At 41.1% G+C, this 17,481-nt stretch overlaps 1 protein-coding gene across 1 annotated transcript in view; it reads left to right on the forward strand.

Annotated features, from left to right (window-relative positions):
* Window positions 1-17,481, forward strand: part of SEMA3E (semaphorin 3E) — a 93,090-nt gene that overhangs the window by 60,385 nt on the left and 15,224 nt on the right. Inside the window, exon 5 of the mRNA XM_087722429.1 lies at window positions 15,137-15,230. Coding sequence (XP_087578555.1) covers window positions 15,137-15,230 — 94 coding nt within the window. The remainder of the gene's footprint in view (window positions 1-15,136; window positions 15,231-17,481) is intronic.

Consider the following 17,481-nt stretch of genomic DNA (forward strand, 5'->3'; position numbering starts at 1 on the left):
TCAGAGGACGCTCCTAAACAGGGACCGTAACCCTCTCTCAACGCTTTGCTTTTTCTTTCCCTGTTTACAAAACGTCTCCTGTTTTAATTTCATCAGTGCCAAATCTGCAGTGTTTCATTTCTAAGGAATCCCAGCTCTGGATGCACCTGGGTGGGTCCTCCACCCCCCACCCCCACCCCCCCTTCCAAGAGATGCTTCCGAGCGCTTGGAGAAACGGAGGCTCTCCGTGCGGCCCTCCGGCTGCTGGGATTGACCTGAGGGAGGGTGGAATGGCTTCCTCTGTAGGCTCCGACCCCTCTTTTCTCTCCAGAGAAGCTCCCACAAACGCCACACGTTTTATAATACGGAGGTGGAGGGTGTTGTAAGTCAAAAGGTAAACACAGTGGGCTTTCATTTGCTGATATTCATTTTTATTTAATAAAGGTTATTTGATTAAAATTTAATATAAGGTAGTTTTCTGATTAGACCCTTGTTCATTTTTACTCAGTTTCTGGCTTTATTTAAAGTATTACATTTAAAATTATTTACCTTCTTTCCAAAATTTATAAACAAAAGCGTTTGTGAAAAGCCATTTATCTGATACAGGGTCTATCTGAGTCCATATCAGTTAAACGGAGGGATCAAATTCGTCTTAATCAACCAGCCACCTCCAGGGCGAAGCTCCCCCACTGGGCCCCCAGGCCATGGGGCAGAGCCAGGGCAGGAGGGTGGGAGCTCATCTCACCTCGGGTGGGAGCCAAGGCCTCCCCCTCCCCCTCCCCCTCCTGGAACCCACCAGCCCAAATCCCCTGACTGACGGGGCCCACAGCAAGCCCCCTCTGCCAGAATGGGCGGGAGAGGCCGACCCCTTGGGGCTGAGAAATTAATTTGGTGTAAAAAAAAAAGATTTCCTTTTCCAGTCAAATTACATCTGCAGATAAGAATGAGCACCAGATACTGATGGCTGCAGACTCAAATGCTGGACAATCATGGTCTGGAGATGGTTCGACAGGCGGTCCCTTTGTTTCCCTCCCTCCCCTCCCTCCCGTCCTCCCCTCTTTTGCCTGTCTTGGCCTCCTGCCCCCCCCCCTCCCCACTGCCTTTGACGCCACCTCCGACTTTGTGCTTTTTCTCCTTTTTTTGCAACTTTTCATCAACTCAATGGAAAAATAATAGGTCCAATTGGCAAATGACGCAAATCATGTTGTCATACAAATAGCTAATGTTAGAAGCAGCAATGAAATTTGAAATGATTTTGAGAGAGGAAATTGAATGGAACCAACTAGAAAATAAATGCAGGTAACTCCTAAATTCCAAGGACAGGCCTCAAATGTTTTCCCGGCTCCCGGCTTTTAAAAGAAGTCAGAACAGATGCAGAGAAGGGCAGTGAGACTGGAAATTGAGCACTACAAGGAGAAGGTGAGGACAGAGAGATGTTTAGTTTGGAAAGAGAAATGGCAAAGAGAATATACGATAGCGTTCTTCGGTTACCTGATGAGAAGCCAGGCAGGAGAAAAGAGAGACCTAATTCCCTCTGGTCCCAGGGTGCAGGATATGGAACAAGGCCTGGAGTTATAGGGAGGCCAACTGCAGTTGAATGGTAGAAGTATTTCCCAACAGAAAGGAGACCTGAAGAGCGGAGCCAAAGATTTAGGAAGGTTGTAGATGCAGGTTGGATTAATCGTCTGAGTGTCCCTTTCCAACTTTATGCTTCTACTATTTTCATTGAAAATGAGTCAGGCTAAAGCAATGAATCAACAAGAGGCAGTTTTGGCTTTTAAGGATTTTGGTTTACTTACTAGTTTATTTACTTCCTATTTTCTTCTTTTATTTCTTTTCCATTTGCACACCACTCATTCCCTGGCAGCAAACTAGAGAAGGCCGGGAGTTATCGCTCCTTTGCTCCAAACATCATTATAAATACTTAGATAATGCCAAAATTTGACAGAAATGGGACTTTTTCTTCGCTGCTATTAATGTCTCTACAGTCATAGATTAGAAATTAAGATAAAAATCAGAACAAGATGCTTCAAGGCAAATTAATAGGTGGAAATATCATTAAAAATGGAGCAACATGCTTATCATCCAGCATCTTTTATCCAAACCTATTAACAATCATACAGAGAATCTTTTCGTAGCAGGAAATGTTGCAAATTTTTCCAGAGATTCTGATATACCAACCCTTTAATTAAAAATCTTAAAATCCATGAGTGGAGTCGATTCCCACAATTGCTAATATTGGGAAAAACGAATGCACTCTGCTAGATAAAGGACAGCCCTTTGCGCTTGTCTAGGTGCTCAAACAGACAGCTGTCACTTATGAGAGACGTTATTTGATTTCCCCTCCAAGACCTCGGCAGAGAAGGGCATCCCAGAACGTCCTTCTTGGGGGAGCAGGAAGGGTGTTATAAAAATACTTTGGGACGGTCTAAGGGAGCCACTGATGTCATATTAATGATGATTGAATGTTTGAAATCTGTTGTCCTGTAAATTGAGACAATAATTTATCAATTTATAAATTATGTGCATGAATTCTAAACTGAGATGAATTCTCTAGCAAGTAAACAATTAAAATAGAAACTAGCCGTGCATATTTGATTATGAAACTGGAATTGTGCATCAAAATAGCTCAGAAAGTCTTAATTGGTAGTTTTCTGGTTGGTTGGCTTCTTGACCAGACACGACATACTTAAGCATGAATACCCCCTGACTTTGGGCAAATGTTTCCAGGGAACAAATCGGTCACACTTTATGACGAGGGAGAGGGAGGGAGGGAGGGAGGGCCGACTCCCGTTTGATCAGCAAAACCAGATGTTCCCTCCCTTCCCTTGGACTGCTGCAGGGATGAGGTCACTGGGAAACGGATCCAGGAGAAATAATTGCACAGGGCTGCGTTTGTTTGGGCTGCAAGACGATACCTCCAAAAAGATAGTTTCAAATAGCAAAAATAAACATTTGTACAATCCTTGCTTTCAGTTGGATCGTGGTCTGGGTGGGTCACGTTGCTGAGAAGCCACTAGGAAAGCAGGCAGAGCCCGTTGAGAAAGAAGGGGGGAAAACACCACCACTAACTCTCCATCTTATCCAGACGGCAGCATCTAAACACGAAGGCCCCCTCCGTAGGCGACTGCGCCCCCCCCCCAGGCATCTCAGGGGGGGCTTTGCAGGGCTTCTCTGAGTAAGTTTGCTCACTGGAATTGCAACCGGACGGTTCGTTCCAAGACCTTCTGACTGGCGGCCCAGAGGGCTCTGGTTGGCAAAACAAAAATGCTCTAAAAGGTCCGCACCGAATCCCCTGCTGGTTGTTCATCAGCTCCATAATAGGCTGATCCCAAATAGCTGAAAGGTTGTTTTCTTACAGTGATTTCATCCATACAAATCTTTACAGTTTTTTTTTAAATCCTTAAACAACTTTCTGTTAAGTCCTCGACCTGCGACCGGCCACAGGTCCTCGACTCACGACTGACAGCCGGCTACTGCCAAGCCGCGCCTGATTGGCTAAGGCGCGGCTGGCTGAGCGCGGGCTGCTCTACTGTTCCTACTGGCCGCCCTGCTTGATGGCTCCTCAATATAAATAGCTGTCCGGCAGGGCCAAGGGGTCGATTCCACGATTCCTAGTTGCCGTTTGCCTTGCTAAGGTTAATAACTCCATTCTGCATTTACCTCAGCTGTCTGGGCCTCTTCTCTGCCGCCTCAGAATCCAATGCTTCCTTATACAGATCTGTATAAATACTACGGATATTTATACAGATATAGATACAGATATTTATATATCTGTTCCTTCCAAATCCCTCCCTGTGGGCAGTTGTTATGGGCCCGGAGGAAATCCTATTCCCCATCATCCCCACTCAGACACAAAGCAGGAGGATCCCACTTTTCCCACAGCGAGAAGCCCTGGGAGAGGGCTGACCCTCTCTCTGGCTGGGAAGAGAGGCAGCGGCGTCCCTCGCCATCCTGAGGGTATCCAAATGGATTTGGATTTGGATTTGGATTTATTAAATTTATAGGCTGCCCAATCCCGAAGGACTCCGGGCGGCTTACAATGGATGTGATGCCCCAGGCCGCCTCCCTGATGCTTCCTTTTCTCCCTGGCCCTCTGGCATCCTTGGGGGTGTGTGTGATATGGGCACTTCCATTATTGGGTGGTCTCGAGGGGATACCCTCAATTACTTCAGAGCACAATGTTGCCATTAACATGATTATAATTTCATTCAACAATTGTGAAATGTTTCATTAGAAGCTCTGTGTGTTTGGGGTATAATGATGATAATCCAGATCTCCTCTTTAAAAAATGTAATTGAGAAATACAACCGAGTTAAGGTGGTGACGTGTTTATGAAACCCTGTTGCTTTAAAAGCTTCATGGTATTAAACAGAGGATTACAGCCAACGCCTCCTTGGGCTCAGTTGCAAATATATTGTATCTCATGCTGCAGGACAGTTAGCCCCATTCCCCTTATCTCCAGGGACCATCTTCAATAGGCTTGGTGGAAGCTTTACTGCACAAGGGCTCATCCCTTGGACTTTGACTTGACGTTTATGAGCCTGAAACACCACCACACACCCCCACACCCCCTGTCCTGTCCATAAGTCACCCTTTCAGGGTTGGCTTTTAATGCCCACTCTGGCTCTCCTACTGAAGGACCCTGGGAAGCGGAATATTCTAGCCCTTTCAGGTGAAACCAACGGAGGGCTCCTGTTGATCCAGGATGAATCTTTCCAATGAAAGAAAACTCAAAAGTCATCCAATAGGGGGGAAAGTCCTTCAGGAGAGAATTGACTTGGGAGAATCTCTGCAGATGTAAAACAGGCTAGCAGGAATGTGGTCCAGGGGGCTTTGAGGTCAACAAGGAAGATCTGCAGGATGAAACCCAAAATATCTGTAGCTGAATGGAATATTTTACACTTCCATGATATTTGTGATAATGAGGGGTGTTTTTTAAAAATAAGTGTTGGCAGTCTATGTCGGTACTTCTCTGCATAAGACAATGGAAATATTTGGATGCTAAAACTTAGTAAAATAGTCCCAGTTAGAGTAAAGCTTCAATTAAGTGAACCATCTGAGAAGATTTGTCACTTTAAATATTTTTTTTATGATTTCTTGACTATGCAAATGACTTGATCCGGAACTGCTACTGTAATTGGCCTAAATTTGCACTAATTCTTCTAGTATTGTGTTCTGATCATTTTTGGGGCCTGCTCAGTTGCTAAGTAACAAAAGAAACAAGCATAACTTTAAAAACCATGAAGGACCTGGCAGTTTCCATACACAACTTATTCCTCTTAATTTAGAGGTACCATAAATCTCTATCTCTGTCTCTGCCTCTCTAGGGAAGACGGAGGGAGAGGGAGGGAGATTGGGGGGGGGACTCAACATGACTAATGGCGCTAGGAATGGGTCAATTTTCCTTCCACGTTTCCTTCTAAATGGCCAAGAAGGGCTAAAACACAGCATGAAGCAGATCTGGACTGCAAAAATTCAGCCGGGCAGGAGATGGCGAAGAAACTCCACAAACTTTCAACATTTTGCTGTCCCCTTGTAGTCATTTTACAGTAGTCACCCAGCGTTTTGCAGTTCAGATCTGATATCCCTGATATTGAGATAACAGTTTTCTATTCTATTGACATCAACACAGATGAATCATCCGTACAGTGGGGGGGTGGGGGGTGGAGAACAGCAACCCCACTGTGGATTGTATCACAGCCATCCAATGCTGTTTCTCACCCTGTTCTGGAAGGCCAGTATGGAAAATCTCTAAAAAGAGGAAAAACTGTTGAAATTTTGCAGACGGCTTCCCTGATGAATGTCTACATCTGCAAATGGTTATGAAGTAGATGCTTTGCTCTCTTGTCCAATTGGGGAAAAATTCTGCCAAAGAAACACCTCACAATTTTAGAGAAATGTAAATTTGTGGTCCACCTTAACTTCGAAGGGTTCCTTGAAAACGTAAGCCGTGTTATTCAATTAGTAATTGCAGCTGTGCAAACACCCTGTAGATAACAAAAGATGGCAAAACTGCTGCTGGCTTGTCTTTTAGGTCTGAGCCAAACGCAACAGGTATTTTGCATACAGCAGGCTTAAATTGGACAAAGGGTGAGAGTTTTATTGAATAGGAGTGAAACATAAAGAAAACTCTTCTCTATAGGAAAATCACTGAATCAGTACAGGCTTTGGGCTTTATTAAGTGAAAATATCACTATATTTTGGGGAAAATAAAATCTCTGCTCCAGAATATCTGTCTTCTCCTCAAATTGTTTTTCTAAAATCCAATCTTTGGCATAACCACATAGTTCACCCTTCCATATGCTAACTGGGAGACGGATACTACAGTAGAACGTAGAATAAGAGAGTTCGAAGGGACCTTGAAGGTCTTCTAGTTCAAACCCCGCCCAAGCAGAAGACCCTGAACCATTCTGGCTGTCCAGTCTCTTCTTAAAAGCCTCCACAACCCCTGGAGGGAAGCCCTTCTACGGGTCAACTCACGGTCAAGGAATTTCTCCTTAGTTCTAGGTTGCTGCTCTCCTTGGTGCGGAGCCTCCACCTGTTACTTCCAGTCCTGCCTTCAGGTGCTTTGGAGAACAGGTTGACCCCCCCCCTCTTCTCTGTGAAAAGGGCTATCAAACATATTTAAGTCAAACATTTCTCAGGGGTGCTTCATTTGAGCAAATCTGCTTTGATCTATTACACCACCATTCTTTATTTCCATCCCATCCTCTTTGTGTGGCCTCTGCATCCTTTAACATTTAACACACCAAGACACTGGAAAATGACAACAGCAGACATGGGAACTCTGGCTTCCTTACAAGCTGGGGTAAGACACACGCTCCCCTTGACACAGCCTCGGTCTTTCTCCTTTCCTATTGACTTTACAACTATTTATTAACAATAAGATCTAAGTCAGAAAGAGAATGCATTCCTCTCCTGGTCTTTGTTCTTTGTGACAAGGAAAAGAAACTATCCAATTATAGTTATAATTAAAAATCCCAAGTGTTTCTTTTTTTTTTTTTTTTAATGTATATTTTATTATGTTTTCATTCTATACAATCACATATTCACTGTGCTTGATCAGGGCATATAACATTGAATAATAAACACGGCCCTCATTTATATAGAAAATGCCCTCTACAATACAAACCCAGTATACCACCTTGGCCTGCCATACACCCTCTTTCAACCCCCTCCAACTTTCATTCTTCCTTCTCACACACCCCTCTACGCCTACTTCCCCTCCCCTTCTTTCTAACCCTATCACTCCCTCTCCATTCCCTCCCTCCCTTCTCCTCCTCCTCTCTCTCACCCTCTCCACCCTCCTTCTTCTTTCACTCGACTCTTTCCTTCGGTATCTATTACCTTCCAGTATATTCGGTTTGTACTATTTTCGCACTAACATTGAAAAGCCACAGTATACAAATACAATCATGGAATTTAACACATATTGTATTTCCCCCCTCCCCCCTCCCCCTGAATCCCCACCTCCCTTCCCTCCCCCCGACTTCCCAAAGACCATACATGGTATAATTTTTGAACAATCACAGTCTGAAATATCTCTACATTGAACTCAGCTTCTTACTGTTACCCAAATTTTAAACAATTTAAGTTATTACTGATACTAAGCATAAGCTATCTGGAGTTTTTTAGTCCCATATTTACTTTTTATGTAATCAATCCACTTTTTCCAGTCTCTTTTGTATCTCTCGTTTGAATGTTCTTTGAGATATGCTGAGATTTTGGCCATTTCGGCTAAGTTCATAACTTTCAAAGTCCATTCTTGAATTGTGGGTAAATCTTTCTTCTTCCAATACTGCGCCACCAAGAGTCTTGCTGCCGTTATTAAATACAGGATCAAATTAGTCTCTGCTACTGTAAAATCAATGCATATACCCAGTAAAAACAGCTGGGGGGTAAATTTTATCCTTCTTTTAAAGATGTTTTGCAGGATCCACCATATTTTTATCCAAAATGCCTTAACATTACGACATGTCCACCATATATGAAAATATGTAGCATCACAAGAACCACATCTCCAACATTTAGGTTGAACATTTGGATACATAGAGGCAAGCTTTTTAGGATCTAGGTGCCATCTATAAAACATCTTATAAAAATTTTCTCTCAAGTTTTGTGCTTGTGTAAATTTCACATTCCTTACCCAGATTCTTTCCCATGTTTCAAGCATTATTGGTTCCTCGACATTCTGAGCCCATTTTATCATACAATCCTTAATCAGTTCCGTTTCAGAATCCATCTGTACTAATACATTATATATCCTCTTTATATGCATTGAGCTTTGATCTCTTATTTGTTTAAACAAATTATCCTCAACTTTTACAAAGCCAGTTTTTTGATCTGTTTTCCACCTAGCTTGTAGTTGACCATACTGAAACCACGTTTGAACTACCTTCTCTTCTTTAAGTACCTCTAAAGATTTTAGTTCCATCACCCCTCTTTCTGAGATAAGAAGTTGTCTATAGGTGGTTCTATCGTGTTTTTGTTCTACATTCATATTTTCAATTGCATGTCTAGGAATTGCCCACATGGGCACTTTATCATTTAGTTTATGTTGATATTTTTTCCAAACCCGCAATAAAGCATTTCTTAAGATGTGATTTTTAAATTTCTTATCCGTTTTTTTGTTAAATAACAGGTAAGCATGCCAACCATATAACAAATCATATCCCTCGATATTCAAAATTCTGTCATTAGTTAGATGAATCCAATCACTAATTGCAGATAATGCCACTGCATCATAGTATAATTTTAAGTTAGGTAATTTCAATCCTCCTCTTTCACGTGCATCTTGCATTATTTTCATCTTTACCCTCGGCTTCTTTCCTGCCCATACAAATTTGTTGATACCCTTCTGCCATTCTAAAAGATTCGCATCTCTTTTAAGTATTGGTAACATTTGAAAAAGAAATAAAAATTTTGGTAAAATGTTCATTTTTACTGCCGCTATTCTACCCAGCAAGGACAAATGCAGTTTTTCCCACCTTTTCAACTCCAACTGTGTACTATGCCAAAGTGATTCATAATTATACTTGTATAATTTCCCATTTGAGATTGAGATATTAACTCCAAGATATTTAACTTTTTTAACTACCTCACATCTTAGCGTCGCCCCCAGTTCTTCCTTCTGTTTGATAGTCATATTTATAGCTATTATTTTGGTTTTTCCTAGATTTATTTTAAATCCCGAGACTTGACCATATTGATTGATTGTATTCAATAATACCCTACTAGATTCCTGCGGTTGTTCCAATATTATAACCAGATCATCCGCAAATGCACGAATTTTATATTCTTGCTGTCTAATTTTGATCCCTTTTAGACCGCCCAGGCCCCGTATCTTATTCAACAGTATTTCCAAAGTTATAATAAACAATAATGGGGACAGAGGACAGCCCTGTCTTGTACCTTTTTCAATTTGAAAGGAGTCTGTCAGACTTCCATTGACAATGATCTGGGCTGTTTGCTGCTGATATATTGCACCAATTGACCGTAAAAAGCCATCTCCTATCTGCATTTTTTGCAATGTCTTCAGCAGGAATTGCCAATTAACTCGATCAAAGGCTTTCTCCGCATCCAAAAATATGAATGCGGCCGGGATTTGATTGTTCTTTCCCAGGTATTCTAAAGCGTTGATAATTAATCTAACGTTATCCTTCATCTGTCTGCCCTGTATAAAACCAGTTTGATCGGTATGTATCAGTTGCTGAGTTACCCCCATTAGCCTATTTGCTAATATTTTAGTAAAAATTTTATAATCTACATTAAGTAATGAAATAGGTCTGTAATTTTTTGGTTGGGTGAGGTCTTGATCTTCTTTGGGTATCAACGATATGAACGCAGTCTTCCACGAGGGAGGCACTTTCCCTCCCGATTGAATTTTATTGAATAGTTCTCTGAGGGGTTCTACCATTTCTAACTGTAGATATTTATAATAAACAGCTGTTAAACCATCTGTGCCTGGTGCTTTCCCTAACTTTAATTGTTTAATTGCCTGCAAAATTTCCCCAGAGGTTATAGGTTGGTTCAGCTTATGCCTATGTTCTTCTCTGACTAGGGGGATTTTCTCTTTATCTAGGTATTTGTCTATATCTCCGTCCTTAATTTTATCCCCTTTATACAACTCTGTAAAAAATTCCCGAAATACCTTTTGAATCTCTTCCTGTTGAAACACTTCCTTCCCTCTGTGACACAATTTGGTTACATTTCGAGCTTTCCTTTTTTTTCTAATCTGATAAGCCAACCACCTACCGGGTTTATTTGCATTGCAGAAAGTATTATGTTTAGCATATAATAAACTAGTAGCTACCTGGTCAGAGATCAGCATATCAAACTGAGATTTTAATATAGCAATTGTTTCCCTAATCTTTGTATCTCCTGGATTCAATGTTAATTCTGACTCTTTCCCTTTAATTTCCTCTTCCAATTCTTTTCGTTTTTGCCCTTGTTTGTATCTATGTATTTTATTTATATTCATTAATACTCCTCTCATATACGCTTTGCTTGCATCCCATACATATTCCAAAGATGTACCCTTGTTCATATTGAAGACAAAATATTCCGATAGCAATTTTTTACAATCATTAACATACTTTTCATATCTAAATAAGTTTTCATTCAACCTCCAGGACCTTCTTGCCTGGGCTACCCTTCCCAATTCCATCCAGACTGGATTATGGTCTGAAAGAACTCTCGCCATAATCTTTGTCTTCTTCACCCTACAAAGTAAATCATTTGTAATTAGTATAAAATCAATCCTTGAAAGAGATTGATGTCTATTGGAAAAAAAGGTAAAGTCATATTCTTCTGCGTGCCTCTCGCGCCAAGCGTCTCGCAATTCAAAGTCGTCCAGCATGTCAAAAAAGGGTTTGGGTAACTTAGCTCGAAATTTGGTGTTCGGGCGAGCTGTCTTCTTATCTCTTTTGGTGTCGATCACGCCATTCCAGTCACCCATTAATATACAAGACTCAAAATCCCACTGTACTAATTTAGCATGGAGATTTCTATAAAATCCATCTTGTTGTTGATTAGGAGCATAAATTCCCAAAAGTAACGTCTTTTTCCCTTCTAAGATTAAATCTAATGCAATATATCTTCCAAAGGGATCTGCTTCAATTAGCTCAGCTTTAATGTCTTTTCTTAAATATACTACTATGCCATTTTTCTTTTCCATGGCTGAGGTCACAAAATGTTGGCCCAGTTTGGGGTTAAACAAATATTTTTGATCGGTTGATTTGATATGAGTTTCTTGCAAGCAAATTATGTCATTCTTAAACTGTTTAAGATAATGAAATATTTTCTTTCTTTTCTGTGGAGAGTTCAATCCGTTAACATTCCATGTCAAAATCTTAGTTGTCATTTTTGGTTGCCTGAAGCTTTTTTAGAGCCTCCCGCAAGGCCTGTCTCACCTTTGGTTTGGCTCCTCCCACAGCTTCTGAGCTTGTTGCAGTAGCTCCTTGGTCAGTGGCCAATGATTGTTGAAATTGTTGCATAGTAGCTTGTTTATCCGTTTGTCTGGTGGTCTTGCGGTTGGATCTTTTTTCCTTGACTCCTTGCCCTTCCGGAAGAGGGAGATGATACATTTTATCTGATGGTTGTGTGGTTTGCTGTTTATCTTGTTCGTCTCGTGGTTTTTCACCATATCCCGAAGGTTCAGGATATCCCATCTTCAGAATCTTATGATAGAAATCACGAGCTTTCCATACAGAGCTGAGACGATATCTTTGTTTGTCCATTGTAACTATAATACCAAATGGGGCATCCCATCTGTACTGTATCTGGCGCCTTCTGAGCTCTTCCACCAGAAAAGCATAATCTCTTCTGGCTCTTAGCATCTGAGGCGGTATTTCTTTCAGAACAATCAGGTCCTGTCCACCAATTTGAAGCTTAGTATTGTAGGACTCTTGTAGTATCATATTTCTAGATTCTCTTGTAACAAAGTATATTACCACGTCTCGGGGAAGTTGCCTTTGTTTTGCCGCCCATGAGTTAACACGAAAAATCCTGTCAATCTGCCAATCAAAATTGGATCCCGGTTTTCCCACCAGACGGTCAAAAGCTTCAGAAAACATTTGCTTTAAGTTCTCCTGCTTTTCTTCACGCAGCCCCCTCACTCTTAATGCAAGCTCCATCTGCTTATACTGTATCATAATAATTTGTTTTTCAGCATTATCAATTTTTTGTTCCACCACTTCAGTTTTGGATATCAGGTTAGTTTTAGCTTCATTGAGAGTTTCTAAATTATCTTCCATTCCAGAAATATATTCTGTTATCACATTTACAATTCCCATCATATTATCATTCATTTTAGTGACCCTGGTATCGAATTTGTCATATAGAACTTCCATCTCATTCCTTATTTCATCTTTGAAATCTTTAATCATTTCTAGATTCTGTTCTCTGAATTCTTTAAACATTTCTAAGTTCTGTTTTCTGGATTCTTTGAACATTTCCAGAAAAAATTCTTTTGTTAGTACATCTCCACTAGGGGGCATAGATGGTGGGGGCTGCAACTTTATGCCAGGTATGGGAGACGTTTTCGGAGGTAATTTGACAGAGGTTGATTTGGATGCCATTATATTTTGGTTTTAATTATTTGTTCTAAATTACTAATCCACTGTGCTATGTGGAGAAAAAGAAATTCCTCCCCCCCCTTTTTTCCCTTCTTTTTTTTTTTTTCTTCCAAGGGGTTTTACGGAGGATTTCAAAAGAGAAAGTCCGTTTAGAATGTTTGGAATGTGTCTGAATCAACAAAGAGTCTTGAAAGCTTTAAGGGAGTAGCTCTAATTAAATTATAAGAGATTATTTCTTTACTTCTGTAGCAGGAAGCTGGAGATAACAGATGCAGAAGCTGTAAACGCCATTTTGAAGACAATTAAGCAAAAGAGGTTTTTATAACATTGAAGCTGGTATTTCAGATAGAGAAAAGGTTTTAAAGTTCACAAGTTGGTCTTTGCTCGTATTGACTTTTAATAGTCTCTTTTCTAAAGATTGTCCTGAGGGGGAGGGGATCCTGTCTCGTGCTGTGAATAACAGCTGCGAAGTTCAGGTCGGAGTTGAATGACTCAGCTTTGGGTTGATTCTCCCCCTCCGTCCACAGCTCACAAAGAAACAAACTGTGAACTTCAAAGAAGATTCTTACCAGCTGAGATTCCTCACTGCTTTTTTCTTGTCTGAAAAAAGAGTTATCTTCTTGATATTGAGTAGATAACGATCCTGAATTCTGGGGGCAGCTCTGTTAAGCTGCCGACCGGCGACAGGCCACTCCCCGGAAGAGTGTTTCTAAATCCCAAGTGTTTCTAACAGGCAATAATCACTTTGTACCAAAACAAAATAACCAAGCAGATTCTTAAGCACAAGCTTAAAAATAAACAAGGATTTTACATCTCCAGACAACTTGTCTGTCATTACCTTGACTTGATTTATAGGTTTGCTTTGTTTTTTAAAAGTAATGCTATTTTCTGACACAGGGAGTGAGTGCGCTTTGTGCTTTACAGCTCAGCTAGTGATATTTCAAAATTAAAGATGGGAATCTGCGATAGCTTCCTTCCTGGAGATGGAGAAGTGAAGGGCACCTATTAAAAATTGGCCTCCCTTTCATTCCCTTTGAGATAGACACGGCTTCATTCATTAGAGAGATCAAAGCAAATTCATCCAACTTTGATCCCGATTTATATAAACTGGGTCATTGCAAACAGTGATACGGCTGGAAACAAAGAGCAATGCAACAAGGCATTGTTATACACTATGGCTTTGTGCCACTTGGGTTGTTGTTTCCAAATTTGTGTGATGTCACAGCGTGGGCTGTTTAGGGAGGCTCCTGACTGTCTTCTGTTTTCTCCGGATTTGGAAATTGCAAAAAAAATTCCCCTTCCCCTTTGAATGGTTGAATCTGCAGCCCTTCTGAGTAGCTGATTCCCCCATCAGTGGAAACGTGGTCTCTCTGGGCCTCCATCCGCTGAGCCCCCAAAGCCCTCCACGTGTCCCACCGTGTGTCCTTCTTATATATCAGGTTGACCCATGGCTGCCTCTTTCTGCCTTACTCCTTTCCTTGAAAGTTTTCCTGCATTCTCAAGGGATAAAAATGTTTCAAAGTTACTAGAAAGTTTAATATTTTATGTCTCTTTAGTGGGGCGAAATGATAATAGGCCCCACTTAGAACGGGCCCTTTAGTTTGGCTGGTTGTGGGTTCCCCGCCCGAGACAGCCTCCCCTTATGATGAGGGGAGGCTTCCAGAGGCTCAGGCAGTTCGTTTCCTTTCCCAAGGAGATGGATTTTGTACTGCAGGGCAAGTCTGTTGCTTCTTTTAGCCAAGCTGGGCTGTGCAGTTGCAATTGCAGAGATAACATCAGTGATTAACTTTTGCTGATGAAAGGATGCTGATGAGATAGTTTAGGCGTTTCTTGGGGACATAATCCTTGGTTGTAGCCTGTGCAGTTTGCAGATAGTTCAGTTTCATATTTACAAGAATATAATATAAATATTATTATATATGAATTATATACTCAAACTTTGGAAATTATCATAACAGGAAGTGGATTTATCGATCACTTGCAAAGGAATGTCTAATAGTCACTAAATCTATCGTTTGCGATAAATCATGGATTACAAGAGAAATTCCACTCCATCCCAGATTTACCATCTTAGATTAATGGTGTGTCTTCATTTCCCCTTTAGGGAAGAAAAACCTGAGCAATCTTATTCTGTGAAGTCAAACTTTAATACTGTATTTTAAGATTGAGACTTTTTACATTTCTTTCTTTTCCTTTTTTCTTTCTCCCTTTTTTCCCCTGTTCCTTTTCATAGGAAATGAGCAAAGGTGGACTTAACATTATGTGTTTAACTACTAAATGATTTCCCTTAACAAAGACTTTTTTTTTTAAAAAAAAAGTGGTGGTAATTTTTATAAAATTATTACTTAATAAACTGGGCTTTCTGATTTTCTTTTTCTGCACAGGTGGAAATTAAGGCAAGAGATTTAATTCTCTACTTAAAATATCTGGATGACACATTTCAGAATATACGCAATGGAGGGGGTGTAGATGCTTGATTATATTGTTCTGAATAGAAACCACTGACACATCTATTACCTGTGATGGTTTTTTTTAATCTGCCTTTATCTCTTCTAATGATGTCTCTACTTTTTTTAAAGGGTCACCTCTTTCACCTAGAAGCTCACCGATTAGAGAAAGGAAGGGGCAGATGTCCATACGCGCCAAGTTCTTCCTTCATGTCCACTTTATATGGTAATATCCTAAGAACTCCTTCCCAGTTCGCGCCAACTATCTATTCCATCTACATCTGCATCAGTTTTCTTCCTGTTTACTTATGTCGGGTTCTGTCGGATTGACTCCTAGAGTCTCAGGGTTGGTCTGCCATCCGTTTTGCCTGTTACCTCACACTGGAGAAACGTCAGGGGCTCTTCAGGCATTGTTATCCTCACTGACTGTGTTTTTGCCATCCATTATTGTTATCTGGCATGTAATCTGTTCTGAATGTGGGAGAAATCCCAGTTGTGCCAGCTCCTCCTGCCCCAGTTTCAAGAGTTATTCTCTTCTGGAAATTCAGTCCAAAGCCTACAGAAAGGGAGGCTACAGAGCTAAAGATGCTTCTCCATTCCTGCATTTTATGAGAGCTCATGCAGAACTCATTCACAGATCCATTCAGCAGACACAAACTGTAGCTTGGAAATGTTGATATGATCTCCATCCTATATTATACTGTATTAATATTGTTAAGCCATCTTTGGAACCTTGTTAGCTAAGATAGGATTTGTCCCATGCTATCAGAACAGGCAGGGCAGTGAACAGGCCTCCACTGATGGCCCATGTGCTAGAATCTAAACCAAGCTCAGAAAAAACATGGCCCAGTGAAAGCGGGATGTAGCCATGGTTGGGGCCGGGTGGCCTTCAGCCATCATGGAATCCCCATCTCCAGGGGAGACCCCCAACTGCAGGAGACAGGAGAGCGGGCTTGAGCTAGACGTGCACAGGCTTTGTGATACCAAGTTCAAAATGGCTGTTCTTTTAGTGCTAGTCTAATTCCAGAACAAACAATTTAGAGCTTATCATGTTGTTTTCTCACAGAGAAGAACAGGGAGGAAAATGTGTCTTCACGGATGCTCCTAGAAATGGCTTCTCTTTTTTCATCCTAGTTTAGCACAGAAAGTCAACTCACAGAAGAGGGAACAGTTTTGTTTAATCTCACCTATCAGATTTTGTCCATTCAAGCCATCCATCCACACATCTGGATTCATTTCAGACCCTCGGAGCACACAGAAGCTGAATGCGGAGCCTCTGTGAAGCTCCTTCAAGCTTTTCCTGGGTTTTCACAATGTTTTCCAAATCGTAGTTGTTTCAAAGAGCTCCAGACAGGTCCGTGTGTCCCAAGATATCATTTTGGAATTGAGTTCAAAGTACTCAACAGCATGACCATCCAAAGCCTCGTGGCACACTTTGGCAATTTAAAGTACATTGCATGTATTTATCATTTTTTCAGAACCCTCATGATTCAGAGTAACTTTTACTGAAATGTCTGCATTGCAGCAGGAAAAATGCAGTATAATCTTTTGTGGTTTTGTGTGCATTAAATTAAAATATTGGGCAAACTCCAATCAAACTTAAGTTTTTCTAAAATGAAATTATTTTAATGGATGGAATTTAAGCACAAATTTTCCTCATTAGCAGAGAAGACTTAAATTGTGCTCCTTCCCTGCCACTTTTTACTTTGTTTGGTTGCTCCTTTAAACATTTTCTTGTGAATCAGCTTCAGTTTTGGGAGAGATTATTTGATACTAAAGAAAAACAGTAAGGAACAACTCTGCTTTTGAATGAATAAATTCCGAATGACAATCAGAAAACAGAATAAGCTTTCAACCATGGCTAATGCTATATAAAAATGTTAAATGGTTGGGCATATTCCATAAATAATTTTATGAGTCAAATGTCTAAAATAAATGAATTCTCCCGCATGCTTTCAATAAAACAACTTCCCTCATTTTGGAAGTTAACGTTACTTTGTAATGGAGCTGACTGGCGAGGTAACAAAGACCACACAGATCCTTGAAAGGAAGCCTGTTTTCTTTAGGCGTGTGGCTTTTGACAAATGCTGGGCCTCTCAGCTGCCTCCTTTCTGCTCCAGAACGCTTCAGCCGCTGTGCCTGGGGAGTGAGAGGGATCCTCCGGACCCTTCCTTTTCTCGGTTGACTCCCATTATTCCCAGTTACTCTGGGTGGGTGGGTGGGTGGGTGTTGATGGGGTGGGGGATGTTCTGGGGAGGGAGGAGCAAAGAGGTTGGGAGCATACATTCCTAGGGGGTCGCTGAAGGCTTGAACCCCAATGCCCAGCTAAACCAACCAGGCACCCAGAGGAAGCACCCCCCCATGCGGGAAGATGCTGGAGGGGGAATGTCACTCTAGCAACAACGTCAAAGGGCCCATTTCATGCTGGGAGGGAGGAGGCACTTCTGTATTTTCCCAGGGGGGGAGGCTGTATAAAT

Source organism: Thamnophis sirtalis, unplaced genomic scaffold (assembly GCF_051295495.1).
Source record: "Thamnophis sirtalis isolate CommonGarterSnake01/CBP01778 unplaced genomic scaffold, rThaSir2_p1.2 scaffold_9, whole genome shotgun sequence".
Classification (NCBI taxonomy): Eukaryota; Metazoa; Chordata; class Lepidosauria; order Squamata; family Natricidae; genus Thamnophis; species Thamnophis sirtalis.